At 36.1% G+C, this 20837-nt stretch overlaps 1 protein-coding gene across 19 annotated transcripts in view; it reads right to left on the minus strand.

The window, feature by feature from the left end:
* Nucleotides 1-20502, minus strand: part of ABI2 (abl interactor 2) — a 130463-nt gene extending 109961 nt beyond the window's left edge. For 8 of the 19 annotated variants that reach the window (XM_056808238.1, XM_056808233.1, XM_056808230.1 and 5 more), the window contains exon 1: nucleotides 19915-20327. In XM_056808238.1, the coding sequence (XP_056664216.1) occupies nucleotides 19915-20031 (117 nt within the window). In that variant the 5' untranslated portion in view covers nucleotides 20032-20327. Of the gene's footprint in view, nucleotides 1-19914 lie in introns of all 19 variants that reach the window. The other 11 variants (XM_056808232.1, XM_056808236.1, XM_056808234.1 and 8 more) reach the window with 8 other exon arrangements.
* Between the last annotated feature and the right edge of the window lie 335 nt (nucleotides 20503-20837).

The following is a 20837-nucleotide window of genomic DNA, read 5'->3' on the forward strand; positions in this document are numbered from 1 at the left end:
TCCAATTGACGAGGGCAAGAAAAAGAGCAACTCTAGCAATCATGGGGCCTGGCTGAACCCTAAACAAGGAACAAGTTCCAGAAATGTAATTGTGTGTGGCTCTGAACCCAGGAGCAGAGAAGTGACTCTCCAACCTTTAGCCCAGCAGATAAGTCTATAGTGGAATAACCAGAGCAGGAGACTTACTTACTCCAAAAGGGAGTAAGTAGTTCAGTTGCTCTGAACCTGTAAAAACTCCCAGCAAGCTAATGGTGACTGAATCCAGCAATATTCTACTGAAACTCAACCACACACAAGCCAACAAATCCAAACTTGGGTCAGGAATTGTAGAGCTCAGACCAGGAGCTGTGATCTAGTCTAATCATTCTGGAAAGCAATGTCCAAAAAGCTATTAAACAACATACTGTCACCTAGCAATACAGATATTTAGTCTATTCCCCAAAGAAAAAGGAAAAGAACCCATGAGTAAAAAGTATTTATAATAGTTCTTTTGGTGATGGCAAAGAATTAGACAAAAATGATATGTTCATCAATTGGGAAATGAATGAACAAGTTATGGTCTAGGAATACTATCATGCTGTCAATGTCAAAATATAATGAAGGGTATGGTTTCAGAAAAACCTGGAATAACTTATATAAACTGATATAACATGAAGTGAATAGATCCAGTAGAAAAATTTATACATTAACAACAATATTGTGAAGAGAGTAAATTCTAAAAGACAGTAATTCTGATCACTACAATGATCTACTATAATTCCAAAGGACTCGTGATGAAACATACTATTCACCTTCAGATAAAAAATACTGATGGAGTTCAAATCTGGTCTCAGACACTTCTAGCTGTGGGATCCTAGGCAAGTCACTTAACCCCAACTGCAGAGCCCTTACTGCTCTTCTGCAGTAGAACCAGTACTTAGTATTGATGCTAAGGCAGAGGGTAAGAGTTTAAAAAAAAACTGATGGGACTCAGATTGTAGATTGAAGCATATTTTTATCTCTTTCCTTTTTTTTAAGGCCTTGGCTAATGCAAATATTTGTTTCACAGGACGATACATATTTGTAATTGATTGTAGTTGTTTTGCCTTCTCAATGATTATGGGAGAAAATTTAGAACTGAAAATAAAATTGATTTCTTTTAATCACTTAAAAAAAGAATATTATAGAGCTTACCGATGTTAATAACAATAATAACTGTATTTGTGAAGCTCTTTAAAATTTGCAAAGCACTTTATGAACATTATCTCACCAACTTCTCATAACAACAGAAAGTGGTTAAATAACAAATCCAGGGTCACAAAGTTAATTTTTAAGGCTGTTTTCAAATTCAGATCTTCCCAGCTCTAAGTCCCCTACCTTATTACTCTCCTACTCCCAACACTGCTCCCCCTAGCTGAAATCAGTGAAATGATTTTTCTTTAAGATGAGATCCAGACCTACTCAAAAGTCTGACCTAAAAAGTCATATAAGAAATATCAAGTTAAAAGTTAATTAACTTTTAATTAAATTCATTTCATTAACTTTTTGCTATCTTAAAATTTAAAGGATGATTTGAAATACCCAGCTACCTTAAAAAAAAATGAGATGGTTTTTTTCTATTCACTAAAATCTCCTACAGTCAAAGGCATTCAAAATCACTGAGTTGAATGGAGTGTCTTCAAAGTTCTCCAGGAGGTGTTTAATATGTACTTGTTGATATAATGGAGTCATTTGAAACTTTTATTAACTATGGCACTTAATGGGGGCATTTCACACTTTACTTCAAAGACAAAAAACAACAAGTTTTTATTAAGGACATTTTAAAAGATGTTTAAGGTATCTCATAGAACTGCTAACAGTTTCTAAAAGTGTGTGTGTGTGTGTGTGTGCGCGTGTGTGTGTGTGTGTGTGTGTGTGATTAACAGTTTTAAGTTCCTGTCTGTAAGGATACTGGCAGAAATTTTTTAAGTTCTAAGAATTTCAGTAAGGATGTTTATTAAGCAACTATGAATGAGAGTTATAAGAATCCCTCCTCCACTCCTTGGCAAGTCAGAGATACATGGGTATGGAACACTGCATGTAATATCAGGTATGTTCATTAATTTTAATTATTTTTTTCTTTTTCTTTTCTTTTTGAAAAAAATTCTGCGTTATAAGGGTCAGGGGAGAATAAGGGTTCAGGTCTAGGCAATATAAGAATAAGATAGAGAGGGCTTCGATGGATTGAGAGCAAGGTCTAGAGACAGGAGGTCCTGGGTTCAAATTTGGCCTCAGACACTTCCTAGCTGTATGACCCTGGACAAATCACTGAATCCCCATTGCCTAGCCCTTACCACTCTTCTGCCTTTCAAACCAATGCACAGTATTGATTCTAAGGTGAAAGGTAAGGGTTTTAAAAAAAAAGATAGAAATAAAAACCAAGTATTTGAAAAATTTAGACATTAATTTAGGGGTAGAAATTAAAAGGTATGAGCACTTATTAAAAGCTTTATAGAATTGCTTTTATATGCATATTATATTGCATAGTGCTAAAGTTGGGCTAGATGACTTAAAATTCCTTCAAACTCTGAGATTTCATCTCCTATGTATTCATTAGGAATATGTATTAGAACTGCTGTCTACTCTTAAGGCCTAAAGGTTTCTCTGCAAAATGAGTACAGCTTCTTCAAGGAAGATTTCAGATCCAAAAGGCAGAGAAAAAAGGTATAAATTATTAGGAAATAAGTTTCTCAAAGTGAACAAATGGTTTCATTTTTTCTATGTATGTATGTATGTTTATTTATAACCATAAGGGGATGCTATAGAAGCATCTTCTAAAAGTTACCTAACCCATCTCACTGATGAGAATCAAGCATTGGCAATACCACTTTTAGTCCAGAAATTATACATTCTGCCCACCAGAGGGCACTTAGGGAAAGGCCAAGCTCTTTATGGTTCTCAAGGACGGAGTAACCAATATTCCCCCAGCTCTGCTCCTTCTTGGGAAGATCTGCTCATCTTGTTAATATAGAGATGTAGTATGTGTAGATTTATCAAATCAATCCCAAGGCTCATGCACTTCTGATCAGGAAACTGTCCTGTCCATTTCTGCTGCATTTCAGTTTCAATTGACTCTAATCATATTAGCATGACACAACTGGTTCAATAACAAAGACAAGTTTAATTGTAGAGTCTTTGTAATAATTTTTTAAAGGGGAGGGTTTTATGGAGGAAGGAGGAAGTTACTGGGAAATGAAAGAAGAGAACATCAATAAAACATTCTGATTTCCTACTCATGAACTACAGACAAAAAAAAAAAGAAATCAAATATATAAAACAAATACCCCATGACGATTCCTTTTAACAAAGAATAAACATGAAAGAAGAGATGGTTAGGAGCACCAGGCATCAGATGATTTTGAAAATATATTCACTATTCAGGGTACCGTGTACTGTCTCCTTTTGCCTCCCACCAGCCCTACTTAAGCACTGCAAATCATCACAAACCTATCATTGAGGCTGATCAAACTTTTTTATCTTCTCTGCAGTTCAAGGATCAAGGAGGAGTAAACTAAGGAGTCTAAAGAGAATAAAAGCTCATTGATACTCTTCAGTATCTTAAGTATGGATTATTAGCAGTTCACTTACACTTGTACCTGAAGTTAAACTTTTATTGTTGCACCATCAACTGTACCACATAGCTGCTCTACAAATCCCTCTCCTAAAATATTTAAAAACAGTTTTACTGGTCTATTTGGTTTTTATATTATAAGCATTTATAGAATACTGTGGGAAGGTAGGTGGTACAAAGTAAAATGGATAAAGGTCCAGGCCAGGAGTCAGATGGTTCAATATGAGGAAAATAGTTAATCATATCAGTAACAACAACAGAAACCATAGAATTATATCAGTAGATGCAGAAAAAGCCTTTGACAGAATAAAATATTTATTCCTTATAAATATATTAGAGAGAAATGGAATAGATTTCCTTAAAATGATAAACCACATCTGTTTTAAACCATCAGCAAACTTATCTGTAATGGACATAAGCTGGAAACCTTCCCTTTAAGATTGGAGTGAAGCAAGGATGCCCATTATCCATTTCCATTCAGTATTGTATTGGAAATGCTTGCTGTAGCAATAATAAGAAGAAATTAAGGGAATTAAAATAGATATTGAGGAAACAAAGTTATCACTCTTTGCCAATGATATGATAGGATATTTAGAGAACCTCAGAGAAACAACAAAAACACTAATTTTAAAAAAAATTAACTTTAACAAAGTTGCAGGATGTAAAATAAACACTCAGCATTTGTATATACCAACAACAAAGTCTAATAGAGAAATTCCACTTAATATAACTGCAGACAATATAAAATAGCTGAGAGTGTACCTTGTCATGTGTTTGAATCTGGCCTCAGACACTTATTAGCTGTGACCCTGAACAAGTCACTTAACCCTGTTAGCCTCAGTTTCTTCATCTGTAAAATGATCTGGAGAAGGAAATAGCACAACTACCACTATATCTTTGCCCTCAATGGGGTCACAAAGAGTCAGAAAATCACTAAAAACCAACAAAAGAGGTCTCTAACAACAAAGTAAAACAGTAAATTATAATAATAGTAACCTCATCCAAAAGTGCATCAATATTTCATATATGTAACCACCCATCTTTTATTTATTTAATATTTAATTAAAATTAGTCTATTTTCTCCTAAGCCCACTGAAAATTAGGAAAGAAAAACAAATTCCTTGTAAGAAATATATAATCAAGCAAAACTAATTCCCTTTGTTACCTACTTAGCTATATACAAAAATATCTATGTCTAATTCTGCACCCTAAAGATTTTGACTTGCAACTTAAACCTATAATAAATGTTGTCTTTCATGTTAGAATATGTGCTCCTTGAAAGCAAGAACCATCTTACTTTTTTTTCTAATTGAATCCCCATTACTTAGCTCTTTGTGGCGGCAAAACATTGGAAAATGAGGGGATGCCCTTTGATTGGGGAATGGCTGAACAAATTATGGAATGGATTGAATACTATTGTGCTCAAAGGTAATGAACTGGAGGAATTCCATGTGAACCGGAACAACCCCTAGGAATTGATGCAGAATGAAAGAAGCAGAACAAGGAGAACACTGTATACAGAGACTGATACACTGTGGCACAATCTAATGTAATGGACTTCTCTACTAGCAGCAAGGCAATGATCCAAGACATTTCTGAGGGACTTGTGAGAAAGAACACTATCCACATCCAGAGAAAGAACTGTGGGAGTAGAAACACAAAAGAAAAACAACTGCTTGATCACGTGGGTCAATGGGGATATGATTGGGGATGTAGACTCTAAACAATCACCCTGATACAAATATCAATAATATGGAAATAGGTCTTAATCAGTGACACATAAAACCCAGTGGAATTACATGTTGGCTATTAGAGGGGGATGGGAAAAGGGGAGTGAAAGAATATATATCATGTAACCATGGAAAATTTTTCATAATCAAATAAATTTTTATTTAAAAAATTAAAAAAGAAATAAAGTCTGGTTGGTATGGCACTGAATAGGTAAATTAATTTAGGCAGAATTACCGTTTTTATTATATTGACTCAGGGCCATGAACAATTATTGTTTTTCCATTAATTTGTGAGTAAAGTGTTGTGTAATTGTGTTCATATAATTGCTGGGTTTGTTTTGGTAGGTACACTCTCAGATATTTTATATTGTCTGCAGTTATATTAAGTGGAATTTCTCTATTAGACTTTGTTGTTGGTATATACAAATGCTGAGTGTTTATTTTACATCCTGCAACTTTGTTAAAGTTAATTTTTTTTAAAATTAGTGTTTTTGTTGTTTCTCTGAGGTTCTCTAAATATCCTATCATATCATTGGCAAAGAGTGATAACTTTGTTTCCTCAATATCTATTTTAATTCCCTTAATTTCTTCTTATTATTGCTACAGCAAGCATTTCCAATACAATACTGAATGGAAATGGATAATGGGCATCCTTGCTTCACTCCAATCTTAAAGGGAAGGTTTCCAGCTTATGTCCATTCCAGACAAGTTTGCTGATGGTTTAAAACAGATGTGGTTTATCATTTTAAGGAAATCTCTTCTATTCCATTTCTCTCTAATATATTTATAAGGAATAAATATTTTATTCTGTCAAAGGTTTTTTCTGCATCTACTGATATAATTCTATGGTTTCTGTTGTTGTTACTGATATAATTAACTATTTTCCTCATATTGAACCATCCCTGCATTCCTGGTAGAAAATTCACCTTTTGTAGGATATGATCCATGTGATATATTGCTATAAGCTCATTTCTAGAATTTTATTAAATATTTTTGCATAAATAATAATTAGGAAGATTAATCAATTATTTTAGAAAGCTATTTGGAACTATGTTAACAAAATACCAAACAGTGACTAAACTATCCATATGCTCTTATCTAGAAATCTTTCACTAGGCATACACACCAAAAAGAACAATGGAATACATGGGTTTCATGTTTATCAAAATCTTTATAGCAGCACTTTTCCCCCCTTTTTTATTTAGAATATTTTTCCACAGTTACATGATTCATGATCCTCACCCTCTCCAAATCTGACAAGCAGTTCCATTGGGTTATACAAGTTGTTATTCAAAACCTATTTCTGTGTTATTCTTATCTGCAGTGGCACAATCCTTTTAACATCAAAACCCCAATCATATCCCTATCACATGTGATCAATCACATTATTTTTCTAATGTTTTTTCCATTTCCACAGTTCTTTGTCTGGATGTGGAGAGTGTTCTTGCTCACAAGTTCCTCTGGTTTGTCCTAGATCATTGCACTGCTGCTAGTAGAAAAGTTTATTACATTCGATTATGCCACAGTGTATCAGTCTCTGTGTATAAGGTTCTCCTGGTTCTACTCCTTTCACTCTTCTTCAGTTCCTGGAAATTGTTCCAGTTCACATGGAATTCCTCTAGTTCATTATTCCTTTTAGCACAATAGTATTCCATCACCAACAGAGATCACAATTTGTTCAGATATTCCCCCAATTGATAGATGCCCCCTCATTTTCCAGTTTTTTGCTACCACAAAGAGCGCAGCTATGAATATTTTTACAAGTCTTTTTCCTTATTATCTCTTTAAGGTAGGAGCCCAGCAGTGGTATAGCTAGATCAATGGGCAGGCATTCTTTTAAAGCCCTTTGCGCATAGTTCCAAATTGCCTTCCAGAATAGTTGGATCAATTCACAACTCCACCAGCAGGGTATTTAAGTAGTGTCCCAATTTTTCCACATCCCCGCCAACATTTATCACTTTCTTTTGCTATAGCAGCACTTTCTGAAGTAGCAAAGAACTGGAAACAAAGTAGTTGCCTACCCACTATGGAATGGAAACAAGTTATGGTACATGAATAGAAAAGAATATGACTGTGCAGAGAGGGAAAAAAAAAACACGGAAAACCTAAATGAACTGATCCAGAATGAAGTAAGCAGACTGAGAAAAATCACATACACAATGACAGCAATGTAGGTGGAAAGAAAACTGAATGTTGTAAAATTATGTTTGGTCCCATTAAAGAAATATTAGAATTCATTTCCTTCCTTTCTTCATAGGAAAATAAATGTATAAAATTCTTAATGTTGGATTTGGTTAGTGTGCTGGTTAGCTTTGTTGAATTTTTTTTAATTTACTTTCTGTTTAAAGATTCTTTGGGAGAGGGAGATAATGTTGGCAATGTAGAAACATAAGATAGTAAAAAAGAAATATAATGAGAGAATGAATTCTATCTCCTCCATTTCTGAAGCAATGTAACACTGGAAAAGGAGATGAGAATAAAAGTAGCAAATAACAGATATAACACTGTACTGAAATCCACCAAGTATCAAAAGAACAAGACGACCTTCAGCATGTTGAACAGAGAGCCTGTCATACAGAGGCCAATACAAAAATCACACAAAATCAGAGCACAATTATGTTTAAGATGCAGATTCATTTGTCTATGTCAATAAGATGATGTTTTCACAGAAAAGTGTTAAGGAAATGCATGAAGTAGAAAAAAGGATCAGAATATTGACAGATGCTTTGAGTTTAATACCCAAAAGGAGATTTCAAACACCAAAACACAACAGACCCATGAGATCTCAAAATTCAAGGAAAAATCTACCAATACAAAGGTGACTTTCTTAGAAGAATCAATATAGAAACAGAAAAAGGAAAGCTATACCCGTATAGCTTCACATGCAGTCCTGACATCTACACTAAAAGAAGGAGACATACAGAAACAAATTAACATCAAAAAGGTCTTCCAATTTGATATATCTGGGACAATAATTCTGTAAAATTTGCCTAAATCCACAAACCTTTATAATATGGAGAACAAACTAATTTATGACTTCTTTAGATTTTAGAAATGGAAAAAAATGATCACTTGGGGGAAAAATCACTGGGGAAAAAAAAAACAAGGAATGATCATAATCCCAAATTTAGATAATTATTCTGTTGTAACATGAGATTCTTGCTTTAGGTTACCAATTGCTTCTTTTGGAATTCGAGAGATAAATAACTAAAAGAACTAAAATAGCATTCTATTTAAAATAACACAAATATGCTGACAGAGATAGATAAAAAACAAAAGTCCACATATCATAATTTTAAAAATAAGAAGTTTTTCTTTTAGCCTCGACCTTTAATTTTATCAGAATAGGGAAATTTCATAATTTGGAAATTCCCTCCATAATTCAGATAGGCAAATTACATAAAGTCTTAGAAAATTGCCTAAAATATTGTTAAATTCAATGATTTATCTACAATCACATATCTAATGTTGTGGAACTTAAATTTAAGTCTACGTCTTTCTGACTCTGAGGTCACTTCAGTATCCACTCTGTTGAAAGTGTAATATCAAAAAGAGTCGAAGAACAGATTTAAAAGGCTCAGGATTCTTTTAATGAAATTTCTTCTTTTATATTTATACTTCATTTTATAACTAATGCACTTCCTAATTTCATTTAATGAATATTTACTGAATTTTTATCACATTTACATAAGATGGTATCTAAGATAAGTTTTAAGGAAGACACAAAATAGTTTAAGATAGTTATTTCATCTGAAGGAGATTAAAATTAAGTTGGGGTGATAAGATATGTATTCTATGAAAAGTTAAGTAATACTAAAAGGCAGTAAGTAGTCTGACATAGGTTATATCAGTGCTTTCATACAATACATATTTGATGGGGTATTTTGATAGAGAAAGGGGCATATTCTCATCAAAAGAAACACTGAATAAAAGCAAGGATAACATAAGCAAGATATGTTTAGAGGACAATGACTCAAGAGTAGTCTGGTTATTATTGAGGGTATTAGTGGAAGATACTGAGAAACAAAACTAACAAATACTTTGAGATCAGATCAAAGCTCTTTATGGCTAAGGCATATCAACCACCTTGTATAAAAGATGACGTACTTTTATAATTTTAAAAGAAACAGAAGTAAAAATACTGTTTTCAGATGATCAGTAGGGTGGCAATATGTAGGATGGGCTGGAAGAAAAAGGTCACTAGAGTCAGAAAAACTGATTGCATAAGGGAAAGTTAGCCTATAAATTATATCAGAAGAGTCTTGACCTAGCTGTGTGACCCTGGGCAAGTCACTTGACCTCCATTGCCTACCCTTACCACTCTTCTGCCTTGGAGCCAATACACAGTATTGACTCCAAGACGGAAGGTAAGGGTTTTAAAAATAAATAAATAAATAAAATAAAATAAATAAAATAAAATAAAATAAAAAAGAAGAGTCTTGAGAAACATTATAAGATTGACAAGTTCTGATTATTTCAATCTCCATTAAGCAGTTTTAGTTAAAACCAAGAATGCAATTACATACCCTTTCTAACTAAGCTACATTGATAAGAATGCTTAAAAAAATTCAGTTTTGAATATCTTAAAATTCCATGATTCTTTAGCCTGCTCCAGATATGTGCTAACAGTCTATCAGGCAATTCTAGTTCACCTCTCAATATGTAAATTTATCAATATTTCACAAAATCATACACTTTTAAACTGAGAGAAACAGAAGATGTCTAAATTGCATCCAATGTATCAACACAAGAGAATCCTATCTTCTATAGCTAGTATAGAGATCCTCAAATACATATGCCACTCAACTGAAGAAAAACAGATTATAGTGCTTATCTACAATTATAAAAGCAATATTGGTACACTCTTAAATTCAATTAAAATTTATTAAGCACTTACTATGTGCCAGGAACTAGGGATACAAAGAGAAAGAAAGCAAGTTTCTGCTCTCAAGGAGCTTACAATCTAATAAGGGGAAACAATACACAAAAGGAAGCTGAAAAAAGTTGGGAGGACAGTAGGGAGTATCTAGCACATCTGTTCAATGGCATTCCAACCAGACAAAGTTAAACTGGAAAGTGCAGATCCCTGTTCTCTATAAAAGAAGGCTTTGAGAAGAGTTTAGTGCTCCAACCTCCTGGTCTCCATTCAGAGAGAAAAGGAATCTGAGGGAATTAAGATAGTGTTGAGTATTCAAGGCTGAATTAAACAGCATAATGATGTGGTTTTAGGTGATCAGTTTATCCTAGGGGAGACATCTGGTTCCCTAGAATTCAAACCAAGAATAACTGCAAATGGAAAGTGAAGAACAAGCTGGAAAGTATTCAGAAGAGAGTTGGGAAGTAAAGATTTTAGAAATTCCAGAGGATCTTGAAATTCATGTAGATAACATCTAACATAATAGCCATTGAAGTCCAGCAGACAGGTGACTTTTTAGAAGAATCAATGTAGTATCTAAACAAAGAGGAAAGGCATACCCAGAGCATGATATTATAGAGTTGGTTTCAGAGTAAGGAAAAAAATGGGTTCAAATTCCAATTCTAATACATACTGCCTGAGTGACTTTAGGCAAGACACTTAACCTCTCAGAGTCTCCAGGGAACATTATAAATGATAGTGCAGTTATGGATCTACATTGGGAGTTTCCTAACTATAAATTCCCAACACCAATAAAATCACAGATTCAGTCCAAAAAAAGGAAAACAAGCCTCTACATCCGATGTTATTAACTTGAAAGACCATGAGTTGTGTGTGTGTGTACACATGTGCATTTATATATAAAAACACACATGTAAAAACTTTTTACATAGGATCCTTTGTGATCCTATGTGTTTTATTTTGTGCGTTTAAAAACCATTCTGAGAAGGGGTTCATAGGCTTCAACAGATTCCCAAAGCGGTCCAGAGCACAATAAAGATTAAAATCTCTTCTCTAAAGCATCAAATACATTCCTCACAACTACACTAAATATTTGGGCCAGATACTGAAGCCTCCTAAATAAAAATCATAATCACTCAGGAGTCTGAACCATGGAAATAAAGAAACCAAGTAAATGAAGAATACTTATTATCCAACCTTGGACTTTATAGTTGAACGTGTATATGGAGCAGATACTGTGGATGGTCAATGAACTAGGCCTAGAATTGATTAAGAGAAGAGCAAGCCAAATTGACTTTGCAAAATTTCACAATGCTTTTAATGATCCCAAGATTCTCCCTGAAAAAAAGGCCCATCTTTATGGCATAAAGTTTCTTCAGTGATGTGGTATGGCTCCAAATCATGTAATACTAGTCTCCAAATAATTAAAGTTGAAAATCACCCAAAGAACAACAGAGGCATATGGCAATAATAAATAAGTTGCAACACATTACCAATGAAGAGCTGTACAAGAGAAAAGAATATGATCACAGGCATGTATAAGAAGTTGGACCAGCTATATCGTAAGAGCAAGAAAAGAGGGACAGTCTCTGAATTCATAATAAAAAGATTTCAATTAAAGACAGCAGAATATTGGAGGATATGGGAAGACTTGGTATACCTACATGAATAGATTCTTGGCCTACTAAAGGTAGTTAAGAGACAAAGGAAGAGAAAGAGGAACAATTTATTATAAGGGAACACTTTGGAGACAGAAAACTTGGATAATCATCTTAGAGGAACAAAACAAAAAAGAAAGAGGGTAGCAAGAAAGAACTTTGACTTTCTATAAGATAGATAGCAGAAAAACATCTTCAATGGAATGTGGTGCAGTGTTTTAAGATCACTATGGTGGGCTGGGGAGGAAGTACAGAAAGGCTCAATTTCCCCAAACCAGACAAATCAAGAGTCCAAAGTTCAGTCCCCAGAGTCCCCCTTCAAGTCTTATTTTGTTCTGGAAGGAAAAGAGGAAAAAAATGAATGTAAAGATAATTCTGAGCAGAAGATATGGAACATTAAGCCAACTTTTACAAGACTCTTCCACTCTAATTTTTTAAGTACGCTCAGATTTATTTATTTAGGAAGAAGCTAACTAGATCTCCCAAAAGAAGAACTTTCTGCATGTTTTTTACCTCTGCAAAAATATTCAAGTCCAAATATATTAAAAATTATTTTACAACAAGAAAATATATAAATGATACCTCTGATATTTGGTTTTTAGTAATCCTAGAAGTCTAGTCCATAAGTAAAATGGGAAAGGAGAGGCACCAACATATCTTACCTCCATTATTCAGAAACAGAAATAGTAAGATTTGGAGTCAATTTGCTAATTTTTCTTCCTAGAAAAACATACATTTGTAACTTTGGTCCCAATATTTGACATACTATCCACAGAATAGTAACCATTGTCTTGGTAACTCAACATAAGATCAATCTGAACACACTCTACTATACTTTTGAATCCTGATGTCTAGTATTTGTTAACATCAATAGCAAGCACAAACTTCCCAAAGAAATCCATTAAAAACATGACATTAAAAGTAAAATGTTTCAGTAAGAAATATGAAGATTCAAGATAAAGACCTAATTTGGGGGGAATATTTAACATCTCACATTAAATTATAGAAATTCATGTTAATAATCTTTCAAATTTTGTTTCAACTAATCTGCAACTATTTTTAATACCAACCCCATATAAATTTCTTCTTCCTCCTTCATCAAACTTAGCCAATCCACCTCTCTCACAATATAGATTATAGAGCACTTGAGTTGTAAGGAACCATAGAAATAAGTTAGGCTAGCCCCTTCATTTTGCAAATGAGGAAATAAAAATCAATCTAATTTGTTTAATAAAACAATTCAGTTTTAATTACAAATATTTGTCCTTATACTTCAGAGGGATGTGGCATGATTGTGTTTATTAGATTTCTGAAGTTTAAATAACAGCATTTTAGATAACTTTCTTTCTGAAAAGCTAAAGTCTTAAAATTATATCAATTGCTTCCTTAAGCCAGGAAATAATTTTGTAAGGCCTTCTAATTGTAGAATTTTCATCCATTAAGATTGTCAAAATCTGATCATTAAAAGATTTGTTGGAATCTTCTCTCAGAAACACCCCCCCCCTTTTTAGGATGGGAGTATCTCTAAAACATGTAGGCTGGAAGATTAGTGGCCACTCAAAGGACCAATTCCACTACAGATCAACACAGAAGCTTTGACTTTCATTTTTCTGACCCATTCCTAAAAGCTCACCATGTTGGTGTTGAACTTAGTGCTGACACCCAATCAGCCCCAGCCTTACAGTAGCTCAGAATTCCCAAAGTCAAAGGATTTATCAGTCTCAAGCTCTCCAATAGCAAGAATTATAAGGTTGTACCACCATAACTAACTCAGAAATGCTTTTATGAAGATAATCAAATGATTCTGTAATCTCACCTATTTAGAATTTCCTTCCAACAATCCAGATCCCAACCCATCCAGGTGTGTCTATTCTGTGTGGCTCACATCCAGGTATTCCCATAAGTGCTTTACCACAAAACAGAGAAAAATTTATGATTGATACATTTAATTAATTAACAAACATTTATTAAGCTTCTACTAGGTACCAAGCACAGTGCTAAGCCCTGGGGATACAAAAAAAGGTAGTCCCTGATCTCAAGAAACTTATTATCTAACAAGGGAAACAACATGCAAACAAAGCAAGCTATATACAAAATAATAGGAAATAATTAGCAGAGGGAAAACATTGGAATTAAGAAAGGTTGTGAAATGCTTCCTATGGAAGGTTGAATTTTATTTGGGACTAGAAGGAAGCCAGGGAGATCAGTAATCAAAGTGGGAGAGGGAGTCAAAAGATATGGTCTCATTTAAGGAACAGTCAAGGTCAGTGTCACTGGATTGAAGAATTAATGATGGAGAGTAAAGTTTGTAAGAAGACTGGAAAGGTAGGAGGGGGATAAGTTATGAAGGTTCTGAATGCCAAATGGAACTCTTTGTACTTTATCTTGAAGGCAATAGGGAACCACTGGAGTTACTGAGTAGGGGGTGAAATGGTCAAATTTTCCATTTAGGAAAATCACTTTGGTGGATTTGACTGAGTAACGACTTAAGGCAAGCAGACCCTACCCAGGAATGAGGTATTGAGGGCCTTTGTATTTGAGAGCAGAGGCAGGTTCACAGGAGAGAAGGGAGAGTACTGGAAAAATGTTGCAAAGATTAACTCAACAGCCTTGGCAGTAGATTGAATATGAGTGAGAAATAGTAAGGAGTCCAGTATGACTGATAGGTGGTGAGCTAAAGGGATGGAAGGATCAAATTGCCCTCTACAATAATGGTGAAGGTAGGAGGTAAAGAGGATTTAGGGGAAAAGATGAATTCCATTCTGGACAACTGAATGTAAGGGACCTATTAAACATCCAATTTGAGATGCCTGAAAAACAATTGGAGATCAGCAGAGAGTCTAGGGAAGGATAGGTAGATCCAAGAATCATCAGCATAGAGATAGTAATTAAATCCTCCAAGGGAGCAAATGAAATCTCTAAGTGAAGGAATATAGAGGGTGTTGAGAATAGGGTCCTAGAGTGATCTGCAAGAGAATCCAGTAAAAAAGACCTAGAAGCCATGACAGAGATAGGAGAACCAAGTAAGAATGATATCTTGAAAAACTATAGAGTACAGAACATTGAGAAAAAGGTGATCAGCAATGTCAAGGGCTGAAGAGAGAATAAGGAAAATGAGGATTGAGAGAAGGCTATTTGATTTGGCAACTAAGATCTTTAGTAACTTTGGAGAAAAGGAGTTTCTGAGAGAAGTCAAAAACCAGATTTTAAAGTTTATGAAGAAAGTGAGAAGATAAAAAAAGGAGGTAGATGGCCTTTTTCAGGAATTTAGCTAGTTGCAAGTTAGGAAGGTATCATAGAGGAGATATAGGGCACTAGTGAGGATGAAAGGAACAAGTGTGGGTTTTCAGGATAGGAACAAAATGATCATGTTCACAACCAGTAGGAAGGAGTCAGCACAGAGAAAAGATTGAAAATAAAAGAAAGTGGGAATGACAGAGGAGGTAATCTGTTGGGGGAGATGGGCTATAATGGGATCACTTGAACAAGTAGAAAAGTTATAAATCTTAGTAAGGAGGAAGACCACTCCCTACTTACCTCATCATGTGAGACAATAGTGAAAGAGTGAAAGAAGAGAAGGCATTTGAGAGATGAGGAAAAGGAAGAACAGAGAGCTCAAATTGAATGGTCCTGGGGGTTTTTTTCCATAAAATATGAAGCTGATCCATTAGTGGGAGGGGGAGCAAAAGGAGGTTTGAAGACAAATGGATGAAAAAGGTGTGGGAAGAGCTGCTGTGGAAGGGTAGGACAGTGAATTGATAAGAGAGGTATAGTGGGATGTCTAGCAACAGTGAAGGCCTAGTTGAGGTTAAAGTATAAATCAAATTTCTTGAGAAAGGACAAAACTGAATTGTCCTTTTTTCTCATTTTTTAAGGTAGATATTTAAAATTCTGATCTCATTTGCTCTATGATTTATCCTATTTCTGAATATGAATTGGCATAAATCTAGATATTTGTCCAATCAAAAAGTGAATAATCATTTATTTTCATTGTTTAGGTTTACTTTTCTACAGAAAAAAATGGAAGCCATCATAGGCTGGTCAATGTCTATTGACCTTCTAATTACCATATTCAATAGCCATATTAGTCATATTTTCTGAACATTCTGTAGTACCTTACACTATGGATTATTTGATACTCTTTTTCTCTTGGCTTGTGATATCACTACCTCTCTTTATTGGACTTCTTCACTGATTCATTTTCCTCCTTCCCAACCCCTTGATTGTATGTGTACCTCAAGGCTCACACTTCCATATTATTCTATCTCTATACTTTCTCCTTTGTCAATCTTATCCATGGCTTGATTGACTGCTTCGATTATCAATCATTTGCAGATGATAATAATAGCTAACTTTTAAATAGTACTTAACTTACTATATGTTGGGCGATGTATTAAGTGGTTTACATAATTATCTCATTTGATGCTTACAACAACCTTAGGAAGTAGATGTCATTATTATCTCCATTTTAAAAATAAGTCAACTGAGGCAGGGGTTAAGTGACTTGCCCAAAGTCACACAGTTAATAAGATTATGAGACAGGATTTGAACTAAGATCTTCCTGACTCTAGGTCCACTGCTCTATCTACTGTACCTCCTAGTTGACCAAAATCTATATATGACTCTCTATTCAGTCCTAAACTCTCCTCAAGTGTAGGCCCTCAGATCTCCCCAAATTCAACACATCAAATACTCAACTCTTTATTTCCCTTTTACATCTCCCTCCAAACACCTGATGTTCTTCTCAACTTCCCTACTACCACTGATGGCATACTAATCTCCTGGGCACATAAACTTGAAACCTCTAAATCACTTGAAACTGTCTGCTTTCCTTCACTATTCCACATTCAATAAACTGACAATGCTGTTAATTATTTGGGGGAGAGGGTGCCAAATAGGGTTAAATGACTTGGTAATACATCTAGTAAGTGTCTGAGGCCAGATTAAATCCTATCCATTCTACCTCTAAAAATCTCTTCAAGTTCCTCTCTCTTCTGGACTTACACTGTCACCCTAGTCCACATGCTCATAACTTCTCACTGGAAGAAGACATATGACGCCTTCCTAACTAATATTCTTGACTGGAGTCTCTAACCCCCTCCAACCTAATTCTGTTGCTAAAATAATCTTCATGATACACAGGTTTTACGATGCCAACTCCACCCAAAAAAAAAAAAGCTTCAGATAAAATATAAACTCCTTATTCTGTAATTTAAAGCCTTCTACAATTGGAATTCAAACTATCTTCCTTTGTTTCATATTACTACCTTTTTCTTCTTCATGGTCCAAAGAACTTGAATTCCAGAGAAACTAGAATATTAACTGGTTCGTGATACTGACTTGCATGAGTTTCAATTTTTTCCCAATTCCTCAAAATTGATCTTTCCTTCTTCAGGTATTCTTACAGTGTGTTGTTCAGATCTTTCCTTGGTCTTTTTTAACAATCTATCTTCTATTATACTTATTTGTACACAGGTTACATACATCCCCTCCCTTATTAAACTACCCATAAGCCTCTATGAGGCAAAAACTCATTGTTTTTATCTTTGGAAAATGGCTGCGATTTTTATTTGGTAGGAACTTAATAACAATTAAATTTATTGATTTAGAGGTATCACCAATCTCTACTTGCCAACTCTTTGGTCAGTAGGGAAACTAAGTACAAGGTATGAAAGGATCAGTACAAAACTATACACTTTAATAGAATTCAAAGTACATGTTCTATTTACCGATGCTATCATACATAACATAATATCTGAACTCTGATTATAACTGCAAGAATAAAATTTTTAGCTATTGAGCTCTAATGATTTTTAAATGCAAAATTTTGTAATTGTTATATTTATATCAGAAAACAAAATCTGATCTAGCTGTAAAATACCTCCAAAATTTTAGTATTTAGTCTGTTTGGAGTTTGACCACAAATCTAGCAACTAATTCTGGAGTCCCAGTGTCAAGAAAATAATTAAATGTTTTTTAGCTACATTTGTGGTTTTTTAAATGTCTTTAACTGGACAACATATAGGATTTACTGTACAACTCTTTTCCTAGCAGGGGAATGAAGTGAGAAGGAAGACTTCTTGGAGCATCAATGACTCATTCAACCTCTAAGCTTTTTCATTCCATGTAGGCTTACCTTTAAATAACATCTGTATTTATAAAGAAATAAAATTTTAAATTAGGGATCTTTCAGTTAAAAAAAAAAAAGTATAGTTGCAGGCATAACCTAAAAGGAAAAAAGTCATTCACTCCATTCTATCCCTCTTCCCAACCTTTATTTTCACTTTATAATAAACTCCTGACCATAAGTACATCATTTCCTTTTTTCTGCCAATTCTCCAAACTATCCATTTCCTCAATAGGCCATCAGAAAATATTTAATGATTTCCATATTTTCTATAGCAGATCACCAATTACTCCAAAGTGGGTTATATTAATAGTATTAGTCCAGTCTGAATCTATTTCTCTAATCCACCAACTTTCCTCATTCCATTATCAGCTGAGATTTCTTCTGTCCCACAACTCTTTCCTATTAAAAAAAAAACAAAACAGATTGCTCGGTAATGTTTCCAATTCTGACTAGAACTTCTTTTCTTTCAACTACCTCTGATAATATGAAAAATATTTTGGTTTAGAACTGGTTCAATCTTGAGTAGAAATGTTTGTTCCCAATAAAACTCTGAGAAATGTCATTATATATGCTAATATCTGTCCAGACTAGTTAAATCTCACATTTACTTCCTGTTATATCCTTACAATCACATATATCATTTGAAAAGTTGTGAACATGTAAAATTTTAACATGAATTTCTCTTAATTCATTTTATATTAAACGATGCACACCTGAAGATAAAGGGTAACTATGAACAAAGAAAGGGGGGAAAGGACAGAGATGAAACGTTTTCACACATTTTATACTATCCCCTTTATCCCTAGAGAATAGAAAGAAAAATAAAAGATATGCAATAGAAAATTAATAAGCTAGATATAAAATAAAAGGTACACGGCTCAGGAATTTTCTGCTTACTAGATCTTTTCCAAATCATTCTTAACGGGAAGAAAGGGCTCTATAAAAGGCACCTGTGCTTTATACAGGAATAGCCAGATTCCCTGTCTCCCACCATCCAACCAACCTGTCTCTAGTTGAAGAAACGAAAGAAATGAAGCCACGAGGTTCTTTCCTTTCATAATAATTTGTATCAAGTATGTACAATATTCCTTCCCAGAGGAGATCATTATTTAGTTTCACTGACGAGAGGATTCTTTATAGTGCAGCCTCCCTTTTCCTTTTGAGGAAAAAAAAAATGACAACTTTCTGCAAGAAACAAGTGCTTTCCCATTTTTTTCCTTGCTAGCCCTAAGAAAAAAGGGGAAAAGGGGATCTTTTGAAAATCCACAAGCGGAGTGAATGGTGTTGGGCACCGCACAGAGCAGCAACATTTATCTCCCCATCACGAAACTATCTAAAAAACTGGGAAAAGGGAGGAAGGGATGGGGCATCAAATTAAAATTAAATTTAAAATAAACCAGCAACTGAATAAGAAATGGGAGGTTGGGGGTGGCAGAGAATGTTTAAAATGTCACTCTGCCTCCCCCACGATCCTAAATCCGGTGACAAGCCTCGAGTGCGGGGGTTGGGAGTGGGGGAGGAGAAATGAGGAGGCAGGGACATGACACACGCACTGGGTGCAAGATTTATTTGCAGCTTTTTAAGTGTTTCCAAGCTTCGGCCTCCTCACTCTTACCCAGTCACCAGTGTCGCCCCTCAGTCCCCAGCCCAGGATCCTGGGAAAAGCGCCAAGAGGCGAAGCCCTTCGGCCACCATCACAGCACACCTCCCCCCACCCCCAAAGAACTGCGCGCGGGCAGGGACCGAGAGGGAGGGGGCGGGAGAGGGGGAGAGGAAAAGGGGAAGAGGAAAGGAAACGGGAGGGGACAAACCCCCTTGGTTCCCGAGCTCGCTCCCGTCAAGCAGCTCCAGACCCCAGGGCACTGCGGTTTCCCTGCCCCGGCCCCGCGCGCCCCACCCTGCCCGCCGCCCGACCAGGGGATGCGGGGCACCTGGATGTAGTTGTTCTCGCAGTAGTCGGCCACTCGCTCCAGGTTAGTGTAACTGTCGAATAAGGCCCGGCGGCCCCCCGGGATTTCCTCCTCCAACAGCATCTGCAGCTCCGCCATCTTCACATCCTCCTCCTCCTCCTCCTCCTCCTCACACAGAACTGCGGTGGCGACGGCGGCAGCACCAGGGAAACCCAAGACTGGGGAGGAGGAGCAGCGCCCGAGGCGGCGGCAACTCGGGAAGCGCGAGAAACACCCACTGCTGCGCGCGAGGTGGGGAGGGGGAGTGGGAGCGAGAGGAGGGGGAGGGGCTAAAAGAGGGGCGGGGCGCGTGCGCGGCCTCGAGACCGGTCACGGGGACGCGCGATAGGAGGCACGCGCTTCAGGGCCCTCAGCTCCCGGTTCCCGACCCCAAATTCCCAGCCCCGCCCCCTTTCCTCCACTTCCGGCGTCTCCTAGCAACGGGAGGAGGCGGGAGCCTGGGATGCGCGCTGGTCTTTGGGTCGTTTGGTTAACCCTTGGTGGGTACAGAGAGTTGAGGCAGGGGAGCTTCCCTTCTTCGCCTCCTTTTGGACGATCGTCCTCTGCGAGAAGTCACGGGTAGTCTCTGAGAATTTTCTCTCTCTTCACAATCCCAGACAGCCCAGAAAACAGACCACAGATTTCCCCATCGCCGCACCAAAACTCCAGACTCCACTACCCACTGGTGGTTTTAATACTTCGTAGATTGAGGAACCGAAAGGCACCCATGTTACCCATTTTATAGAAGACTGAGGTCCACACATACGGAAAATGACTTGCACAGATGAGGAATTTGTCAGAAGAAGGATTCAAATCGCAAAATCCTGAGGCTTCAAATCCAGTCCATGTAGATTTTCCATAAAAGTTCACCACTTTGGTGCCATGCTGAGTCAAAGTTAAGGCTA

The sequence above is a fragment of the Monodelphis domestica genome, chromosome 8 (assembly GCF_027887165.1).
Source record: "Monodelphis domestica isolate mMonDom1 chromosome 8, mMonDom1.pri, whole genome shotgun sequence".
Classification (NCBI taxonomy): domain Eukaryota; kingdom Metazoa; phylum Chordata; class Mammalia; order Didelphimorphia; family Didelphidae; genus Monodelphis; species Monodelphis domestica.